Here is a 22,686-nt window from a genome sequence, read left to right as displayed (position 1 = left end):
CCCTCTCTCTTTTTATTTTCTACTCAAGCTGTCCTTCCATCTCCTGCACTCTATGAGAATTTCCCTAAATTTCTCCTGAATCTGGCAAAGATCCAAGGAAATGTATACCCTATAATTAACCACTGTAAAAGTCCTTAGTAGTTAGGACGACCTCGGTAAAATCTCTGAGAGACCTAAGAGATTTGGACCTTCAGGCATAAAAACAAATAAACAAATAAAGGATCTGTTTTTTGCAGTTTCTTGTGTGCAGTTCTTGCATTCCCTTCATGTCTGAAACTCCATGACATGTACAGACAACGCAGAAGGACAGGCAATCTTACTGGTGTTCTTGGAGTCGCTTTAACCTTATGAATACAAAACTCTTTATGTGAGAATTGTTCAAACCCTTCTACCCCACCATTTAAAAATGCAGTCAGTCTCTTATTGTTGTTTGAGAGGCTGGACTTTTGGACATTCAGGGCTTTCATCTGCCAAGGCTACAGGCTTTGGGATGCTCACCTGCTCTTCATCCAGAAGCACCAGGCCAACTATCACTATGTTGATGTTCCCTCCTATTGTGCCGTCTTTGAAGAGACTGGAGACCTAGAAGGCACACAGGCAAATGTTATTACATATTGCTAACCTTTCTGTTTACAAAATCCTTTCATTTATCCACTCACCTTGTCAAGGTCCTGTCACAATGATAATGTTTGCAGTATGTAGTTATCAAGGAAATATTTTCTACAAAGTGACTTTGACAACAGTTAAACGATAGGTTCACGTTTGTCTTAAGTCTGTCAAAAACAATACTCATATGCCCACTGTAATTGTTCCTTCTGTCAATGCTGGATATGATCACTTCCGAGAGTTCAGTTAGAGCTAATATGAGGCTTTAGAAGTTTTAAGTGAATCATATCAAGTGGGTATCTTGCAAAGTTACAAAATTCCCTTTTCTTGTTTGCCCACACAGTGCTTTCTTGCTGAGCAAAGATGAAGGGATAGTAACACAATGAGAGAAATGGGTACTTAAATGCAGTAAATTTGGAAGATACTCATTTGTTTTGTCTGACTAAGACTGCTTAAACCTCATATTAGCATCAGCTGAACTTTGAAATACATTTGAAAATGAAACAAGCACAATGGATTTAGTCCCCCATCACTTCCACTAGAGCGATGTTAGGAAGAGATCTCTTCGCACCAAGTATGGAGAGAAGGAACGAGTGCCACAAACACTTTAATTGTACATGTGGGGATGTGATTTATGTTTTAAGACAGACTTAAAGCATAATCTAGAGCAGAATCTATCCCTTTAAGAGGGAGAGAGGCTACATGACAAGTAGACATTTTGAAATGTAGTCTGAGCATACATGACTTTTGAACAGGTGTTTTCAGAGAGCGTTGGATGGTTATTGGTTATTCTGACTTCAGACATGCAGGATCAGTCATTAAATTATTCTAATTAAGAATAAAGTACATCTTCAAAAAGCATCAATTAAATAAACGTGTTGCTTATGTGTCCCTGAAGAAAAATCTCACAGCTAATCACTAATCACTGTTTCCCACCATCTTCCTTCATTTGATGTGAAGATCTTCTCTTAATCATTTATAACAAGCATAAATTCCATGTCTTTGTGTCTGCCAGATGTCATAAATATAAATCTAAATGTGAAATCATGAGATCATTATGGGTATTTTCATCTATTGGTCAAGCTTAATAGGACTACATTAAGTCTTGATATTAATACTTTTGATCTGTAAATTCTTCTACCTTGTAGACACATACAATAGAGTGGTCCGTGTCAAATGTATGAGACAACACACCTTGACATTCCTGTAGACATAACACAAAAACCCCTTTTGATGGTATCGGTGAGGTATGACAGCCAAAACTGCTGTTTCCAATTTAGCTTCTTGTACTCAAACGGATATCTGACCATCAATCATTAGAGTCTGGGCTTTGAAAGTGGACTCCTGATCTTTTGCTCTTATGCACTCTCTGTCTTTCTCGCAGGCCCCGTGAATACCTCAGGTGCCACTCACTAAGCCTTATTTTCCCCTTCAGGAACACTCTCATTTGTTCCTTATGTTCCTGATGTTTGGTCTTCCTCTTCACTGACTCATGAGAAGACACATGGCTGTGGTTTGTTACCAAATTCCAGCTAAACTCCGAGGTCAAAGAGGCAATCAAAACCATTTACTTAAACTAGGATCTGCTGGAACACCAGTGTTTGACAATTCAGCAGATACAGTGAATCACTGTGTTTTCACTGCCTCATGAAAGAAACAATCACCCGTTTCCATAGAGCTTAAGTGTTTTGTAATACATAATGTACAGTGTTTTTTTTTTAAATCTGTAATTACAAAATGTATCTTTCCACTCTGCCATGAAAAAAACATAAATCTACGCAAATGTGGAACAATGTTTTAACAAATATTAAATCACCTTTTTAAGACACATGAGAGCTGGCAGGTGGGGTATAGGGAGTTGGGTGTTTTTTTTTGTGAAACACCATACTGTATTTATGTGACTCCTCTGAGGCGGGCTGCGACTGCTCCAGCTTGGTCTCTACTAGAGGGAACTATGTTTTCAAAATAGACAGATTATCTTTGGATTTGTCAGTCAGTCATTAAGTAGCAAAATGAGCATGACGGAATTTGCTTGCAGATCAGCTGAGAGGGACGGGGGGGGAGGGGGCACTGTGAGCGTTGTGGCGATGATCTCACCCAGATATCAGTTTCGTGTTTTCAGATAGGCTCTCTCTGATAAGTGTGAAAGGAAGAGAGGGGTGTCAAGTCATTAAACCCTAAGCTATGGCAAATGAATTCATGTATGGCTTCTGAATGAATTTCTGCTGATGTTTGCCTTATGCTGTATATGACAAACCATCTAAGAACAATTTTGAAGTCACTCTAAGGTTTGGCAAGTGTATATCTTTCCAAAACTTTATTTCATGAGAGGAAATACGCCTAACTTACACCAGGCTTTGTAGTATTATTGTTAAATCCATTTAGAAATGATTTTTATACTTCGATGCATTGCAAGACCCTCCTTTCTCACATAATCTAAAAGACGATGGTGTAGCTAGTAGAAAAACATACCCTACAAATAAGACTGAGAATCAGCCACCCTACTGGCTCTGTATGGCTGTACTTACGGGCACCATAGTGCTTTGAGCCAAATCCTAACATCAGCATGCTAACAATGATAATGTTAACATGCTAATTTTAGCATGTTAGCATAAACTTACTGGAAAAATGTATGTCACTGCAATTGACCTTGAGTGGGATGTCTACACCCAGTGTCATGACTCCAATTGTTCATTTCACAATAAACAACGTCCAAAGTGATGAACTGAATGACTGACATTACCGCAGCACGTATACTTAGGCTTCCCTCACCATATTAAGCACGGTAAGAACATATGTGGTAATGTTCTCGTGGCCGTGGTTGTCCATCATCTTCCTGTCCACCACCACCAGCATCTCCACGTTGAGCTTCTGATTGGCCTGGTTCTTCATTAGCACTGCTCTTTTGTATCTGTGGATGAACCTGTACTCATCTGGAAGGATAAAGACATCCCCTTCCGGAGGTTTGGGCATGTCTGAATAAAACAGGATGGAGGGAGTGAAAATTCAATTACTAATTGACTGTTTTGAAAAAACAGCAACAAATTTTTATGAAGCACATTCAGGCTGCACAGTCAACATTCTAGGGTCTGGTGTACAGTATAGTTAAGTGATTGATGAAAGTAAAAACAATAGTATATATAATAGCATTTTAATAGCAGTTATGACATCAATTACAATATACAACCCTTCCTTCCGACAGCTGATTTTATGTTGTGCAATAATTGAAATGAACCTATAGCTACCAGCCAAATGACCACCTTTGCCTGCAAGTGTTAACCAGTGAGTCTGGCAAGTAGCTGACAACCATTCTGAATGATTAACTATATTCTTACGTTAATGAACTTATGTCATGGATAAACTGCAAACTGAGCTTTTTCTGTTGTTGACTCTGGCAGTCTCAGTGTTATGCTACCATTAAGCAAAGTGTGAAACCACAGTATGTGGTTGTACATTAGCAGCAGCTATAGCAAGTCATGCTAGAGTTATATGCAAGCTTTTTGCTGACAGTGTAGTCATCAAAATGATCTCTGAGCAATGCCGTTTTTGTATACATAACACAATGTTAGATGATGATGGACAAGGACCATTTCTTGATTTATTATGAGAAGTAAAAGCAATTCATGTACAGTTTTAACCTATCTCTGTTACAATCCACTTTGCAAACTTTGTTAATGAGGGTAATTTAAAAATCAAAATTGTGTCACTGTGTCAATGATAAGATAAGCTTTTTTTTCCCTAAGGGGAAGCTGCATTATAAAAATGATGATGTAAATAGCAGTGAATTCATAGTACAAGCTTATTGTGAGAACTTATCAGTGCTTTGCTAAGTGAACATGTGACTCAGACAAACACAGATTTTATCTTAACATCAAATGCCCAGCTGTGCCCTGTTCTTAACTCTCCTTTTGAAGCTGAGTAGCCTTCGGGAAAAACAGGTCTCACATCCATACTCACTTCTACACTATGACATGAGATCAATTGCACACACACAAGCCAAAGCAAAGCACAGCCTAAAACTATTTCAGCCTGTGACATTATCACCTCAAATCTTCACGTCTATGTTTTCAGGCTATCAAAACTTTCACCCATCACTGCCTGACTGCGATAAACTATAAAGGCTGGAAAGTTTGCTTATATAGGCGGATAGCAGGTGAGCGACCAAAGTGCCTTTTTGACTAAAACACGGCACAGGTGTTCAGTGATGTCACACTATGGGAATGTAAACATCAGTGTGTTTTCACAGGGGACGGATAGCTGTGGTTCTGCAGGGTAATGGTGGTGGTACCAGTCCAATCCCTGTCTTTCAAATGACCCCTGTGACACCAGAAATATTAAGTGATCTGCTGGTAATTTCCTCAGAGAAAAAACATTTGTCACAGTGAACATAAAACATTTCCCTTAACCTTTCACAGATTATGTCACTGATTTAACCAGAAATGTCAACATAAATTGTGATAATTTTCTTCAGAGGAAACATTTGTCACACGTGAAAAGCAAATCAAAACCTCCTCTGAAAGTGTCCTACCCCGTGGATAATTTTCCAAGGAAATTTACCAAACATGTCGATTTGCCATTGGGTCCAAAGGTAACAAAATCTTATCTGACTGACTGATAAGTCAAAAATGCAGTCAACTCTGAAAAAGCTGCATGTCTGGATTTATTATCCACCCTCTTGTTAAGCCAGTAAAACACAGTTGTTTTCTCTCTTTAACACAACACGGGCTAATGTTGTGTTAACGACAGTATATGTTAGCACAGAATTTTTAAGAACTACTTTTTAAGAACTACTTTTAATGTACTGTTGCAATATGATGCACTATGTATTGCTCTTGCTATATAAGTTTTGTAAGTATCTGGTAAGTATCTGGGAAATATATGATATGAATATTGGCATTCATTGCAGTAACATTAGTATGGGAAATTATTACTAGTGGTGTCTCTATCTATATTCTCTTTAACCAAACAATCTCACCTTGGGAGGTAATTGACTGCTACAATGTAAACAAATGGAATTATTATCATATGTCAATCTTTTCTCCATGACACTGTAAGCAGTGCGATAATTTCAAATTTTTTAAGTTCAAAACCACAAATTTAGTTATATCTGGAAATTTAAGAATATTTTGACAGTGCCAATGTGAGCTGTAGGTCTAGGTGGGAACATTCTCACTGAAAAAGGCATGAACAACATGACTACATGATATTTTTTCAGAACATAATATATTACATAATTTAAGTTCAAGTAAACAAGATCCAAAGGCAAATTTCCCTTAGGTGGGAGAATTTAGGTGAGTAAGGTTGAGTATTTAAAGACATCTTCTATCATCAGTGAAGAAAAGGTTCATGCAATGTTTTTCTCTTTTTACTTTTTACTTAGAGTCTACTTTGATTTGTAGAATTTAAACAGAAAAATAAAGAACTTTCTGTTACTTGCTCTCTGTCTTCCTATTTACTTAATATATGCATGGGAAGCAGGTGCATGAATGTTTAATGTATGTCAACATGAAGAGGTGGTGTGCAAAAGTACAATTGCTGCATGTGGATTAGAATGAGAATTTGCCCTTACATACATTTCTTCCGTCTCCCGCAGAAGTGTTGCCTCTGTTTCTCCCTATGTCTGTAGTCACTATCATGGCGATGGCTGATGCGGTGATGGCCACTGCCACGACTGTTGCTGTTATCTTTGTCACTTAGCTGTTTCTGCAGGCCCATGTTTTGATCTTCGTTAGCTGTGTTATAGGTCGGGTCTGTCTGTGAGTCTGTGGATCTCTTGGTGACAAGGTCTCTGTGTGATTTGCGATGAGTTGAATCTGTGGATCTCTTCTGAAGCCCCCGAGGCTTGTGACCTCTCTGCTCTGACGGGGAGTCTCTCTCGCTCTTGTAGAGGATGTGTGGCTGGTGACTGGAGGGTGCCGTGAAGTTCTCTTTCTGAGCGAGGCTGCGGGACACGGGTCTCAGAAAGTAGTGTGCATCCTGTGTTCTGATCAAACCTGACTAGAAGCAGAACAGAACAGTCCCATTAGCTGTCCAGCAAATCTCTTCAACGTTTAAAGCCTGGGCAAATGTTTTCTTTGCACCCACGCTAATTTGTATGTGCTTAAGCCACATGGGTTCATACTTACATCAATTTTAGGTGCAAAAACATATAGTATTTTGCAAAAATTTGTAATGCTTGACTTTTTATACTTGCCCAGCCTTTATTCAAGTAGGTACAAGTTTCATAAAATATTTACAAGTGTAAAGATATATTTTTGATGTCCAAAACCTCAACCTCTGAGATGTACAAACGAACAAGAACCTTCTCCAGCTATTTGTTTAGCTTCCCAATCTATCTTTGTCAGCAATTAGTCAAAATCTGACTCTGGGGTCACTGCAAACCTGACCTAAACCTCTGTGCTGGTCAATTACTGGCCGTGTTTCTTCATGTTCAACATCTGCATTGCTGTTAAGGGTCAGACGTTATCTCAGCAAAATCTAAATAAGACTCGGCCAGACAGAATGAGTTTCAAACAAAGTGTGAGGATGAAAGGAGGTGGCATCTTCCATACTTTAATATTCACATGTATTAGATATCGAGCACACAAAAGTGGCTCCTAAAGTATTATCTGAATGTTAAATGTAACCAACACTTTCTGCAAATATATTCTTAGTTGTTATGAATATTTCTCAGTCTTTGAAACTGCTGTTATGGAGAGCCACATGAGGGTGAAGGCCCCACTTTAAGAACCAGTGGCTTATGCTTTCGTTTTTTAAGAAATAAATTATGGGAAAGCCCCTTATAAATTTCCTCAGTTGACCTTATTCTCTCTCTCTCTACCTCAGTCTGTCTCAGTCTCTCTGGGAGAGAGACAGAGACATTTTCAGTGTTCATATTCCATTTTCAATAAACGTCTATCAACACAGCCGATTCAGACGCTCAGAGATTACTTTCTCTTGCTCTCTGCCTCTCTCTTTGTCTCTCTCAGTCTCTCCAAACACGCACCACATCTGTGTTGACAGTCAACTGGCACAAAGTCTTTGGGCTGTAACTGCTCTTGGCAGAAGTAGTTTCCCTAAAATATGTTTAATTGACTGAAGTTTTGTTTTTTTCTCCACTATGAGTGGAGTGTGAGGTCCTTCGTCCCTGCAGCCAGCCCGCTGGCTGACAGAAACAGGCAAACACAGTGGCAGTGGTAAGGCTATGGCTGGCCCAGGGTGAGTGTGCATGATAGTCTCAACACTGTACAAGGAGGATGTGTGTATGTGGGACAAAAAAGGTGAGTGTGGAGGCTGGGAAGACTGAACTGAATGTCTGCCAGCGTAAATGTGTGCAGATTTGTGCGTACCTGTTGTAATTAGTCAGTCTTGCAGAAGCAGGCCTCTTTAGCTGATGTGTTTGATGTTGCTGTAATGATCCCCACTACAGATTTTCCCCATTCCATCATCACTTACTCACCCAGGCCTCTACCTCTGCCAGTCTATCACCACAGATCAGGAAACTAGTGGGACAGAGTGCGTGGAAAAAACTGTGACTGTATTAAGCAGTGAATTTGAAAATGATGAACTCTGAGAATACAAGCCAACACAGATGTGTAAGCTGTGACTACAGCAACTGTACAGTTTACAGCTTTCATCACGTTGTGTGGCAAAAGAAAGTTATCATGCATTTATGTTGCATTTGTCCGTTACTGGTTCTACAGCAGCCAAACTGGCTTAGTCTCTCAATTGTTATAAAAACATGAATGCTCAAAGTTTGCACAATCTAACAGCAAAAAGAGAACAAAGACATTTAAAAAGAACACATATGCATCTGTATGACTCCTAAAGTGCAAGGTAATAGTAGTTTATTGTCAAATGTTGGCTCCCATGTGGGGAACACTTGTTTAAATCCAACTCTTAACTTTTCTGCCCTTACCACAAGCCAGTGTTGTTTACAGGTGTTTCTGCATTGGATAATGATCATTTCCCACCATACAGTAACTTGTATTTGACAGACAAAATTAAATGCTTCATAATTAACTCTTCTCAGACAATGCACAGGTTTTTCTACATCTAATTCTAACTCTGCACTACTGTTTGTATGCTCTGTAATATACTATGTATGTCTAAACCCCTTAAAAGCATAACTGTTGTTTTCCTTATCGTTCATGACAATGTTGCACCCAATTCTATGAGACGGCTTGGACCATTAATGATTGACCCTGATATAGCGTCCACTTTTCTTCGGGCTATAAGAAAGAACAGGGTGGGGTATCAGAAAGAGAGAAGAGAGAGGCTTGCTAAAGCATTTCCACCTTCCTCTGTACCGTAGCCTGCCTGTGAATGGTCAAGAAATAATCTTTGCTGGGAACCCCTGCCAGGATCATTGGTTACAATCACATGTGACAACCAGTGAGTGATCCTGTCATCCGCATGGCACCCGCCCCGGAGCTGTGTAATCACATGCAATTGTCATAATTTGGTTCCAAGTCACGGTGAGGCCTCTGACCTGAACTGCGCTGCTGTCATACTTGAAAATGTCTCATGCTAAGTACTTATTGTGTCTTGGCGGGTTGTTTGGGTGGGGGTTGAGCATCTGGACATTAGTGGAGCTAAAGCCGTTCTCCGGGTAAAATAGGTGGCATGTGATAGTTAACAAAAAGGTTTCTGATGATTTGGTATCTTCATCCTAACAGTAGAGAGCTGAAGCTTTTGGAGGAGTGGAATAAAAGGCAATTTTTTTATGTTGTTTTTATCATGAGGCGTTATTTTTGGTCAGTTCATTCCAATGGCAGTAAAAGGTGATGGCACAGACAAAGAAAAGAACCTCCATGACGGAAAGATACAATCATAGGACTTACACCAGCAGTCTATTGCACTTCTTATCAAAGAGTTGTTATAGAAATTGTCATGTTCTGATATACATTAAAGACTACTCTGGAGTTGACAGGGTGATCTGGCTGACATTCTGTCTTAAAAAGAAGGATGTATTTTCTGTGCAGATATGAACAGAGCTGTGTTTGTTACAGTGAGCTTATTTTCAACCGCATACGGCCAACTCCATCTAACTTATGTAGTAAGACATTTCCAAACATGGCATTGCTTCTACTGTTGTTTATTTCTCCATAGAACACTGCACTATTGAACAGTATGCAGATGTGTATGCATTAATCCATGCATTTGTCAACAAGCATGATGTCATGATAGCTATGACTGCATTTCACGATGGCAATGTTCACTCTCTGACTGCCACTTCTGTTTCTTCCCTTTCAGTATAGCATGCATATGTTACATTCTACCATTTCTATATCCAGTTTGGCCTGTCTTTTCAACATTGTTGGTTTTTGCTGTTATCATGTTCTGTGCAAAATAGATTCACTGGCTCTATGATACTGTATGCCAAAATGTATTGTGTGGCATGTTACACAATTATTCCTAAATAGGGTTCTAGAGATCTTCAGGGGTCCTTGATGAGGTTCCAATTCCAGGGTCCCTCAGCAAAATAAGGGATTTATGGTGGTCCTAAGTTCATACTGTCTCTAAGTAGATAATTGATTCCACTTTCCCTGCAGTATGACACAACTGTCTATTTCTAGAAAACTTCAAATTTTCTTTGCTGGTTCATCAATGACATTGTGGTTTCATGGTTTCTGTACCTTTTGTCAGGTGTCCAGTGGAGTTAGGGATGAGCTACTGGTATGGCTTTTGTTTGAGGCTCCATCGTAACCAAAAGCACACTCTCCACACATCCTATTGTTTCATCTCATCTATGACTGCTGTCACACTGACACTGGATGGACTGTTTTTCCTCAAGATAGATCAAAGCCCCTTATTGTTTAATGAATTCTGTCTTTATTCTGACTTTATTCAATCCAGATGGTATATTATTTAACTTGTCTTGGTTGGTTCACTGTTCTTTTGAAACATGCACATTTTAGTGCACAGAACAAGCTTTTATTTTTAGGCAGGAACCAGTCTAAGACTTGAACAGAAAACAATATGCAATAGCATTATACTTTATGTACAAAAAATGTTTCTGTCTTAAACAAAGCAACATGCTTTTTGTCATAACAGCCAACATGCCCCACAGAAAATCTTTTTATGATGTCTTTAGTCTGTTCACTGTCTTTAACTTTAAGCTTGGCCTTATATAAAACAACATGCATTTGTTACTTTCTCAGAGTATGTGTGTTTGAAAGCCACTATATTAGGAGATTAGGTCAGCTAGAGTCTTTCCTAAATAGCCAAAGACATCAAATTACACACTGCACTCTACGAGGTGCAAATAGCAGTCATAAAACGCTGAAACACTACTTGGGAGGGCATAAACAGCTGGACTCTCTGCAGTCAGACGCATCCAGACAAGCAGCGACAGGAATGAGGGTAGGCGGGAAAAAAATGATAGGAAAACGGAACTGAGGGGGGAAGCATTCAATGCATTACAAGGTGCACCTGACTGTGTGCAGTATATGGCTCTCTCCTTTGTTCTGCTGACCTCTGAATGGAGACCAAAAGAGACCAAAAACTTGTTGCAACACTTAATTCTTAACCATCCTTAGTTTCCAGTACTCTAACCAAAAAACAAAACAAAAAAGCAACACAAGAATTTAAGTAAATAACCACAAATCCATTCTTCAAAAACATTTCAACTACAAGCCGAAGATTTCCAAACATTTTTTTCACAGACCAAAGTGCGGCAATAATTCTTTACTTTGTTTGGTTCATGCTAAATGGTTCCATGATGGCTATATTTCAAGCAGTTGACAGCAGACATTGAAACTTTGGCACACTGTTGACTGGGCTTATTGGAATACTCTGACATTGCACTTCAGCGCTAGACACCATTCCTTAATCAATTAGCTATTTCACTTCAAGCTGTACCTTAGTCATCTGTTGGCTAGCTGTCCAAAACACATTACACCAACTGGAGGTCTATCTATTTGGAAACAACAAATGTTCCTCACTTACTTAACTCCAGTCTTCGAGACATATGCCCATGACATGAGTACCTAATGTACTTTGTATGACTGAGAAAACCACGAGTGATGTTAGAAAATAAGTAAGATCATTTGATTGATCTTACTATATGCCTATTTTGAAAATTGATTATAGCAACCTGCCAAGACCACACTGCCTGATTTTCAAAGCATTGTCACATCAATAGACCATCCCTCATATATTCTTGGAAATCCCAGAAGTGGGATAAGTGTGTAGCATTCTGTTATTACTACTACTACTCGGCCTGAGGCAAGGAACACACCCGCCCTTTTAAAAGAGGAAAACACATGACCTCCAAGTGATTTGTAGTGGGAGGACATTTAGCATTTCCCTTTGGTACAAAAGAAAGGTGTGCATTAGATGTTGGAGTAAAATTAGATTAGACAAACAGATACTGATGTATGTGGAGCTCAGGGATAATGAAGGACATTGAGAGCAAAAATAGACACAGAGACACAGAAACAGAGCTAGAAGTGTCCACTATTAATGTTTAATAGTTTAGAGAGTGACTGATGTTTATGTAAGTAGAGGACCACATGCAGATGACTTGAGCGACTGAAATGATAGAAGAATTCTGATTCTACTAGGCCAAGCCGTTTTCATTCAGGGTGTCTGTTTAAACTTAAAATGTTTACAGCAGTCAAAATGTTGTTGAGATTGATATTATAGGTGTCTGTAAACATAATGGAAACAAAGATAGACTGTTTTAAAGAGTAAGATCCTTTTTGTTTAACCAGAAACAGGCGCTATATCGCTCCACCAGCTAACTCAATCGATTTGTGTTATTGTGTGACTTTGGTGTTTTTAACCCTTTTAAAAACCAAAGTCACACAATAACACAAACAAACTAACTGAGAGGCAGCGGTGGACCAAAACGTTCCGTCTTCTGTGAGGTAAAATTACTGTTTTTATCTGTAATGTCAGCATACTGACAAGTTCACAATGATTTGCTAACATTCTGAAGTCAGATGTTCACCACCTTAGCTTAGTGTGTTAGCATGCTATGCTAACATTTGCTGATTAGTACTAAACCCTAGAATTTATAAAATAAATCATATTTTGTAAAATTATGGAAGTAGCCAACGTGACGTCATACATTGGTTTGTGGAACAACGTTACCATTTTGAAGCCTCAGATTTGGCATTTTGGCCTTCGCCATCATGATTTTTTAAAACCAGAAGTGACCATATTTGGACAGGAGGGTAGAGGTAGCTAGATTGGTTATTATGGTGCATCCGTTATTTACGTGATATTAATTGGGATGCTTATTTGGGATAGCGAAAAACAGGCTTAAAACTAAATGTAGCCTGCTTATCTTACTCCTTAGAGTGTTTTTTAGACTTTTTAGATGACCAAAATGTTACAATTAACTTTCATGAACAGAAAACACTCTTTTTTTTTTTGACGAAAACACAGATATTAACCAAAAACAGGTTCACGGCTAATTAAATGTACATAGTGCAGTGGATACGATTGCCCTCTATCCTGACTGACAGATCGCCATGTTAGCGACAGGGTAATCACAAGGTAGCCACGTCCTAAAGCATACCCAGCTTTATTGTCTATTTTTCTCTAAATGGGACCATAATTTATTAAATGAACATAATGCTGTATTGAACAAGACTTTAAACTATAGCGACGGAGACGATAAACTCATTAGGAATGTGTTTACTGAGGTGATAAATCAAGTGAGACGTAGGGCCATTTCATCATACACTCCAATACAATCGGACTTCTTTTTTCAACCAGTGGAATGGCCAGCAGGGGAAACTTCCGCATTGGCTTCACTTTTCAGACCCAGAGGTTGCTGCTTGCACTAAACAGTACAGTACAGCTGAGGCTGGTGCGAATGTCTGCAAGTATGTAGTCATACCAAAGTATTGTAACTAGGCCACGTCGTAGTAAGTAGATCAGTAGTAGTTTATCCAGTAGATGTTGAGATATTTTAGTTTGGACCAAAGTGGTGGACCGAAGTAACAACATGGCCATCAATAGAGCCATACCACTAGCATTGACTAAAAATCATACAAGATCCCCTATACAGGGTAAAAAGGTAAGACTGCACTCTACTTACCCCTCAACTCCCTCACCCCCATAAAAGCCAGACAAAAGAGGATTACGCTGCAGCATAAAGTCGACGCAGAGAAGGACCCGCTTTATGATCTCCTCTTCCACATGTGTGTCACTGTGCATATTCTCAAACCATTTGGCAGGTGAACAGAGTCAGGGATTGGGATTGGCCTGCTTCTTTTATTCCACCAAGTCCTTGCTTGTACAAGATTTTTATGGTTGAACTCCCTACTGTCATCAAAGTGGGGCTAACCACTATATGGGTTGCCAAAGGAGGGGAGTTGAAAAGGAAATTTATACATAAGCTTTACAATGTAACACTCCTTAGAAGGGGGTTTTCAGCACTTCAAAATGCCAGGGAGGGAACAATGACCCTTATAGCCTTCATTTGTACATCTTTATCTCTCTTTCATCCTCTTTTTTTTATCTGTCTCTTTGCATCCATCAGCCAGTTGGATCAAACACTGATATACAGATTGTGTAAGTCACTGTAAATGCAGATGAATAATACTAAAGAATGACTAAAAAGATTTCCATCTTTACACAAAACAATGCCAGTGAAATCTTTTTTAACTATTAAAGTTATACAATGTTTTGGCAACAAATGCAATTATAGCTATTGTGTGGCCAATAATGGTGACGAAGAGATTTGAAGAGATTAATTACAACATAATTAAACACAAAGCAATCCATAATTAGCAATTTAACAAAAATATATATTAAATATAGCCACAAGGGGAAATGATCAGGATCCAAGCATTGTGATGCATCAAAACATTTGACATTTTTAGAGTAGAAGACCAGATGCAAATGCCAAGCTGTTTTAATTCAGATTGTGCCTGATTGGGTTGGTCAAAATGATGAAATTCTGAAAACTCCCACATCATTCTGCTGGTTTTAGGTTTCTTGTTAAATATTTTGGAGACAATTGATCCAACACAAAGAAAGAGCAAAGAAGAAAATGTTGTGCATACAATCCAAATTGCAGAAAGATATTGAAAATCATTGCACCATTTGACCAATCCTAAAACCTTTTCGAAATACTTGATCTGCCATCTAGGATATGTCTGTGTCAATTTTGGTAGCATTTGAACGTAGACTTGTGCAGATATCAATCTTAATTGCTTGGGCATATTATAAGATATACAGTGATGGACTTCTGAATTGACCATAGTTTGCAGTGAGGCAAACCTGTGCTGAAAAAAATTCAGTGATTCAATTCTCTCTAGGAAGTACGATTGATTTTTTGAAGTTTGGAATGAGAAATGTTACTTTCATAACTTTGAATCAGCAAAGTCCATATATGATCCTGCTGAAGTTTCAGTAAGACTTGCCCATGTTTTTTGACAAGTTCTCAAAAACTAAATTGAGGAAGATTTTGACATTTTTAAAGCAGAAGAACATTGGAGCAAAGATGCAGATGAATTAAAAGATAAAAATGAAATTTGAATCTAAGCCAAGCCTTTATTGAAAAAAATTAAACTTGATTATTACAGTGCCACTTTTAGGTTAATGAGTGTAATTATGTGTGCCTGAGGGGTGGGTGGAAGTTGCAACCCATCTGCCAATTTTTGCTGACTTGTGGTCTTACGGTTTTTGCTGCATTAACAGTTTTAGTGGAGAAAGGGGCTTGGACCCCTAATACAAAACAAACTTTTCAGAAAAAAAAGAAGATATTCCTTTGCACTGACTAACTTCATATCTCTCACACATATGTATACTGCTATAGTAAACATGGTAGTAAACTTTTGGTTAGTTTTATACTGAGTGAACTGTTCCATTCTGAAACATAATTGCCTCACCAAGTAAAATTTGTCAAACAATGACAGGGCAAATAAGGGTGATGAAATTACCTCATTTAAGAGGTGTAATGCAGTAATTGAAGACCAGGTGCTCTCACTGATACAGCTATTGATCTGAGTTCCTCTGGTCAATATTTGCCTACCTCCTGCCAAATAGGAACTTGACCAAAGTGCAAGGTCTCCCTATGAGCTCTCAGATGGCCTAGTAAACTTTGTTACCAAGGTTTGACCAGTCATAAGCATCTAATCTGGAACATGTGGAGAACGCAAAATGCGTGTGAATTTGAACTTGAGTCACACACATAAACACGTAAATAACATTCAGAAAATCAACATAAACCTATTCAAATGCATACCCGCGTTGGAACAGGGAGAGAAGTTCAATGATTACACTAAATCAAAGATAGAAATTGATTTTTTTTCTACATGAATTATGATTTTATTTGATTGACAGAATGTAAAAACTCATCTTATATTCAGTATTTGGGTCATGTTGCAAAAACGTATTATATATTGGTAAAAACTATGTAGTTCAGCAAATCATAACAGACATTTTGGCATTTTTTGAAAAATGAGCTTTCCCTGGGAGCATAAATACCTTTGTCTGCTGATGCATCTTTGCAATTCCCTAATTCACATCAGAAAAAATCTAATTCTCATTGATGCACTGACCCAGTTCATCCTAGCCAGCCTCAGTCGTGAGAACCACATTTACAGTCTCTGCAACCCTGGACCTTTTGGCTGAATCTTTTATTGGGATCTGGTCTGAAATGCAGACACACGCACACGCACACGTGCACACACACACACACACGCACACACACACACACACACACACACACAGAAGAAGCCTCCCTGGAGATTTCCCATTTTGTCTATAGTTTAAGAGGGCAATTCGCAGACACAGTAGTGGTCAAAAAAATATAAACAGAAAACCAGCAAAGAAACCCTTGGAATTTATAAGAAATAAAAACCACAGAAAAACCATGCTGAAGTGAAGCATGGTCATACTGGTTTTAAATGCATTTGTTTGGTTAAAACTGTGAAAAGACAGCAAAATTGAAAGACTAAATTTCATTGTATTGTATTTTTTTTGCTGTAACAAGGTCGTCTAGAGCTCATATGACCCCCCGGTTTACACATTTAAATATTTTGTATTGAAAAATAAGTAACATTACATCTGCCTACTGGCCAGCTGCCTCACTCTGCCTCCAGTGATTGTTGAGTTCTAAATGAATATTTGTGTATGTGAGTTCAAGACTGAGAGGATTATTGTGTATTCATAAAGTCCTTTGTTCTCTAGTTGAGACTGCTAAGAGGGCTAGCACTTGGGGTCTTGGGGTGGAGCTGCTTCACTTAGGCTTACTTAATGTCATTCTTACAGTAATGTTTTCTTTATATTCCTGCTGAAGAGGAGGACCACCAAGGCAAGAAATGAAATTCAGCCAACATTCTCCTCAGAACAGAAACAAGTCCAGGGCTACTAATTAATATTAGCCTACATCTTGTAAAAATAACTTTTACCTGGGACAAGTTGGATGTTTAACATGAAGAGAGGTAGAAAGAAAACTGAAATCGCCCTGCAAACACCACCATAACAAATACATACCTATTCTTTGGTTCACACACTTCAATCCAACCTAACACAAAAACACCACGCATATCTGCTTATTTTTTGGATTTACATATGAGCATATTAGTTTTGTTGCTTTTAGTATGTTGTACATCATGGCAATATAAACATAACTTATAAGTTAGCTCCCTACACAGTTGTTGTAACCCACCCTTCAGACAATTTAGTTCAATTAATCTACTGTATTTTGCAGTTTGCACACAGTCAGATCCCTAATTATGGTGCCAGCTGTGTTAGATCTGCAGAATATTATTGCTTGTGAGTTGAGAACCTAAAAGATGGCAAAATATGCCACTCAAGCTTAAGAAATATTAAATTAAAATATATATTCATGAACTGTTGGCCACCAAAGTTGGTCAAACACTGTGCTAAATAGGAGGATGAAATGCCACCGAAACATTGCTTTGGCATGCGTGTGTTTTGGGGATTTTCCTGGCTGATTGACCAAGAATTCTGTGGCGTTCACAGACTTGACTTTTCCATTCATTAGTTATTCATTAGCTGATTTAGGCAAAAGTGCAATACACACTGAATGAGCTAGAACTAATGATGCATGGCAGACTAGAGGAAGAAACGTCTGTGTTTCATGACTTGACATCTTAGCCAGTGGGAATTTAAGTCAACTTGAGTCACTTTTCTGAACAGACTGGACAGACAATGCACTGACTCAAGTGCTGTGTGAAAGGCAGCCACACAGTAGCATACTGAAAGGACTGCTTGATGACTGTGAATGTGTTAAAGGGCAGCGCGTTACAAAAAAAAAAGTTTTATCTAGATTAACTGGGGGGGTGTAATCAGATTTTTCTCCTGCTTTGATACTTTGTTCCCCACTCACTCTTTCCTTCAGTTCAGTGTCTGACTGGCATCTGGTGTCTTCTAACCCCAAATACTAAATGCTAAGTATTTATGCTTTCAGTTATTTACTTCTACCTAGTCTTTGCGCTAATTCACTGTTTCCTAAAAGTTGAAATCCAAAACGGGTCATGGACATCTCTCTTTCCCTCTCTCTCTTGGATTCACCATGACAAGAAGACTAATGCAGTGTTTATATTATCAGGGTTCCCAGGATGAGTCAAATTTAAGAAATTTGGCTCCCAGGCTCAATATTTCTTCTAGGTCAGTGAGTGCAATTACAGTATTCACTTGGTAGATCCATCCAAATGCTGCCAAAATTTAAATAAAATACAAATGTCCAAGATATATATACTTTCAAATTAACTGACCCTTGAGTCCTTTTCACTGATGCAAACACACGCCAACCCAGATCCGACTCATCCACCCCCTCCTTCCTATCCAAACCCTCCTGCAACCCGACTCTGTACAGGTTCAGACTCACCATCCCTGTGCATGTGGACAGTGCCACAGAGGAGTTGACCCTTGACTTCAGCGACCCCTGGTAAAAGCAGAGGTCGTCCTGGTGGTAGGCCCTCAGGGTCTTGGTGCCGTTCTTTCCCATGACCTGGATGGTGAAGCCAGGTGCAATCAGGCTCTCAGAGGCCTCCCTCAGCTCCATGTGGAAGTCCTGCCCCAAGCCGCTCAGTCGGAAGTGGACAGTTTCGCTGCCGCTGTCAGTGTTTGATGAGCCTGCATCTGGGTCCAGGGATCTGCGTCGCCTTCTGCGCTGGTGGTGGGCAACTTCGTGAGAGATGTAAACGCCTTGGTGGTTGACCTCATAGGGAGATACAATCTCATATTCTAGATGAGAGATAAAGGAAGACAGGAAGGAAGAGGAAAGGGTGGTTTTGCGCCACATGAAATACTGAATAAAATCAATTATAACAGCAGCCTGTTAAATATAGATATATTAAAGTTGACGTGGATTTTGATTTTGATTTATTAAATACATACAGATGTCATGGGGTTAAAACAGTCAGAGAGATTGCTGAGAGAGAGCTAGATGTCATGAACTATATTTTGTAGATGCAACTTGCCAAAAATATAACACATTGTCCTTGTGGTCATCTTGGTCACCCCTTACTAATTTGATCTGCCAACATCATTAACTGTGAGATTGCATGCTGTGTCTGCTGCTACCTTGGTTGCATCATGGACTGAATAAAAGTGTTTCCCTTCCTTTATAAATTTTGCTTGACCTGCATCATATACTTTTGCTGGCAGGTTCAAGAAAGAGTTACTAGAAAAGGAAGGGCATTAGACAATTCAAACACAGGCCCTTCAGTGGCGAGTGAATCATGTTTGACCTAGTGTTTTACTACAGTTTTTACTATAGCTCTGGCTGGATAACTGCAAGTCATAAAGGGAAATGGTGGCAGGTCACAGATCTTGCCTCTTAGATCACTTGAAAGGCCAATGGTGTGTTGATCACAGAAAGTAACACCCTTTCCTCCAAAGGTCAAATCAAAAGAGTAACTGACTCTTTGAGCTGCACCGAAAGTAGTTTTCCAGAGAAAATCAGAGAAAATCACCCAGCTCATGTCCATCCTCTGTGTAAGAACGGGCTGACCTACTAAAGGAGGGCATCATGTACAAGGAATGAAGCATGTTATTGTCTTTAAGGCTTTGGATAAATTGTAGGGTTTCGGAGATCCCTTCACAAATTTGTTTAATAAAATGGAACAAAATGTGAATTATTTTTGGTTTAGTTCAGTTTTGTTGCTGCGATGGGATCTTTTTATTTTTTGAGTGATGCAGTTCTGCCCTTAGTGGTAATAGAGGGAGCCTGGTAGTGCCATCACACACCTTGAAACATTATGCACTTGACACACTTTGGGTCTATGAGTAACCATCAAGCAAACAAATGCAACTGTGTCATTGTTGGATTTGTTAAAGTGTTGTAATGGCCTTTGCAAATGTGTTAAAACTTGCCATGGGAAAAATGATATGTGGTCACTTTATCAGCTCAAAGTGCACAGAAATAACAGCAACCTTGGACTTAAAGTCAACGAGAGCCAGTCTCAGTTACTGTACAGTATGGCCCGAATAATGAATAAATATAGCACAGAGACAGACATGTTTTGGCAGTGGGAGAAACACGCAGGGTGACAGACAGTGTGTCATCACTGGCAGTGTGAATGGCTGAGGTTTGAACTTGGCTTATACTTGACTAATAGCTCCTACCCACAGCATGACATACACTTATTAGTGGATGCATTTATTTAAAGCATGTTGCATTATGTTTTGGCTTGGATGGTCACAGTGGGAAGCAAACCTCCAACCCTTGAAGTGTTTCAACTGTGATCTACCCATAGAGTTACAGGACTGCAAAGAACACATACTTTGGTCTTAAGCCTGTGCAGGCTTTTTTTCCACCTACCCCCAACACACACACACACACACACACACACACACACACAACCATAGTTAAACCTAGTCAATTGTGTTTGTTCCGCCCTAACCAAAAAACCAGCTGCAGTGACCCATGTCACTGAACAGAGCGCACACACACACACACACACACACACACACACACACACACCTTGTCCGATGGACTGAGACAAGATCCTGGGGTGGGTAGTTTGTTGATTTAGTGGCTCCTGAGTGCCATTAGTATTGATAGGGGGTCTAACCAATGGGTGCCTTGGCTTAAATTTAACAAATCAACTCAAACATAGCTGTATGGATGTTAAACACATTAACGCTGAGCAAGAGTTGTTAAAGCGCTGGCTGCGGGATGATCTGAAACAGAAGAAAGGGCTTCCCCTCACTTAAGTTTTAGATCATCTCCACATGTGCCAAGAGAAAGGAGTTTTGATGTTTGTTTATTTGTTTACGTCTCTGCTTTTCATGGTAACTTAAAAAAAAATCAAAGGATCTGGAAGGAGAATGCACAGCCACAGCAGTTGCTGACTCAGCACACCACATGAGGTTAGATCCACAAAACAAAGAACAGATGAAAGTCTCAAACTTAAGGCTTGCACTACTTACTGAATATACTAAGCAGCTACAGTGAGCATCAGTGCATCTTCACTGAAGGCTTTGGTGACTCCCCATGATATACAAATCTAAGGTGAGGGTGCCATTTGTCATTTTGTGTCACATACTGATACTTTCTCTTTACTGCTTATTGTTCAAATCAATCATTCCTTTACAGTTATTTGCTTAATGATCTATTGCAAAAGCAAACTGTTCTCCATTTTGTTGTGGATCCCACTTTGAGCTCCACTGCTGCAGCAGACACTGATGGCTATGTCTCAGGGTGCAGGTCGCCCCCCAGCGGTGAAGAGAGGCAACACAAGGCGCAGGTGAGCACCGTTTGATGCTGCTGGCCGTTTGAGGGATGTAGTTGAGGGCTTAATAATGTTATGGTACCAAAAAGTAAAAGCATGAACCGGCGGATCATCCCGCATTCTCCCACAATAAAAAAAACACAGTTAAGTCATTTGTTACACTTGATGTAGGCCTACCTGTATTTTGAGGTAAATTGAGAGATCTTAGCAGGGCGGATGCTTCTTGGTGAGATTCAGCACTGTCAGCACCATCACTCAAAAGCACGCTCTGTAAGGAAGGAAATGTTAATATGACTTGGTCTGCGTTTGCTGTAAAAAAAATCATTGAAAATAACTCTGCACTCATTTGAGGTGCTGACAACTTTATGAGCTCTGCGTGCATGTGCGTACAGGAGCGGCGGAGATAGTGCAGCTGACTTACTTTGCTCAGTGTGAAAACGCAAAAGAGTTGAAAAGCGAGCAACGGCCGCGTCCAGTTTGTCCAACAAATCCGCAAGAAAGCCATTGTTTTCTGTGGATCACCTTTGTGCAAAAGCTGAATGCCTAAATCACACGGTCACTGGCCAGCAGTCCCATAAGCTCCAATAAACCAGTCCTACAGCAGCGGTTCTGCAGGACTTGCTGTGAATTGAGCATCAACAAGTTTCAGATTCAGGCTTCTTCAGCTGTGCCACTTTGGTTTCCATTCATTTCCATGCGCAGTATCCCGATGCGGCAAATCGCTTGAACTCAAGTCCTCCGTCCCCGCAAGTCATTTTCTTTTTTCCCCCACTGAGACAGTCAGACCAGTAGCCTATCGAACGTCTCTCTCTCTCTCTCTCTCTCTCTCACACACACACACACACACACACAGGCTCACTCTGCCGGTCTCTCGCTCTCTACCCAGTGACCCCCGAGGATCATTTTGACTCCCAGTGAAATCATGTGATTGTCTTAAATAGGCTGCGTCTCCTCTTGGCAATAGCAGAGCGACTTCTATGAAAGTCGCAATGAGTCTGAATCTGTTTCCCCCGGGAGTCTGTCTAGGGAGCACAAGGCAACTGAGGACTCTGTGTGTGTGTGTGTGTGTCAATGTGTGTGTTTTAAGGAGGGGCTGTGGGTAAGTAGCTTACAGCCTGTAGCCAATCAGATTGACACCTGTGCTGAGAGATGCGCTTTGTATCCATTTCTCAGGTTGCAGGAGGATGTGTACAAGTCACTGTGTGACACAAAAAGTGTGAAAAACAGGTAGAATGTTATATTTGCTTGCAGGGTAATGATAATTACATTTCCTCCCTTCATGCACTGCAAGGACACTGCAACAACAACTGTTTGTTATGTTTGTTCCACATCAGGGCATTTCAAAACGATGATGCATTTCAAAGTTTAAAGTACAGGAAATATTTGAATTCAGTAGTGTGCGTTTTGTAACTCAAACGTGATTTGGAGA

At 39.7% G+C, this 22,686-nt stretch overlaps 1 protein-coding gene across 1 annotated transcript in view; it reads right to left on the bottom strand.

Annotated features, from left to right (window-relative positions):
- Positions 1 to 22,305, bottom strand: part of LOC119897891 (A disintegrin and metalloproteinase with thrombospondin motifs 16) — a 60,410-nt gene extending 38,105 nt beyond the window's left edge. The window contains exons 1-6 of the mRNA XM_038711909.1: positions 21,679 to 22,305; positions 21,435 to 21,525; positions 18,407 to 18,765; positions 6,180 to 6,603; positions 3,379 to 3,581; positions 499 to 582 (exon numbers count right to left, since the gene is read on the bottom strand). Coding sequence (XP_038567837.1) covers positions 499 to 582; positions 3,379 to 3,581; positions 6,180 to 6,603; positions 18,407 to 18,765; positions 21,435 to 21,525; positions 21,679 to 21,762 — 1,245 coding nt within the window. The 5' untranslated portion in view covers positions 21,763 to 22,305. The remainder of the gene's footprint in view (positions 1 to 498; positions 583 to 3,378; positions 3,582 to 6,179; positions 6,604 to 18,406; positions 18,766 to 21,434; positions 21,526 to 21,678) is intronic.
- Between the last annotated feature and the right edge of the window lie 381 nt (positions 22,306 to 22,686).

Source organism: Micropterus salmoides, unplaced genomic scaffold, assembly GCF_014851395.1.
Source record: "Micropterus salmoides isolate LMB-PRFRI ecotype aquatic unplaced genomic scaffold, ASM1485139v1 Ms_hic_scaffold_11, whole genome shotgun sequence".
Classification (NCBI taxonomy): Eukaryota; Metazoa; Chordata; class Actinopteri; order Centrarchiformes; family Centrarchidae; genus Micropterus; species Micropterus salmoides.
The sequence above is the reverse complement of the archived record's forward strand: the minus strand, read 5'-3'. Positions and strand labels throughout refer to the sequence as shown.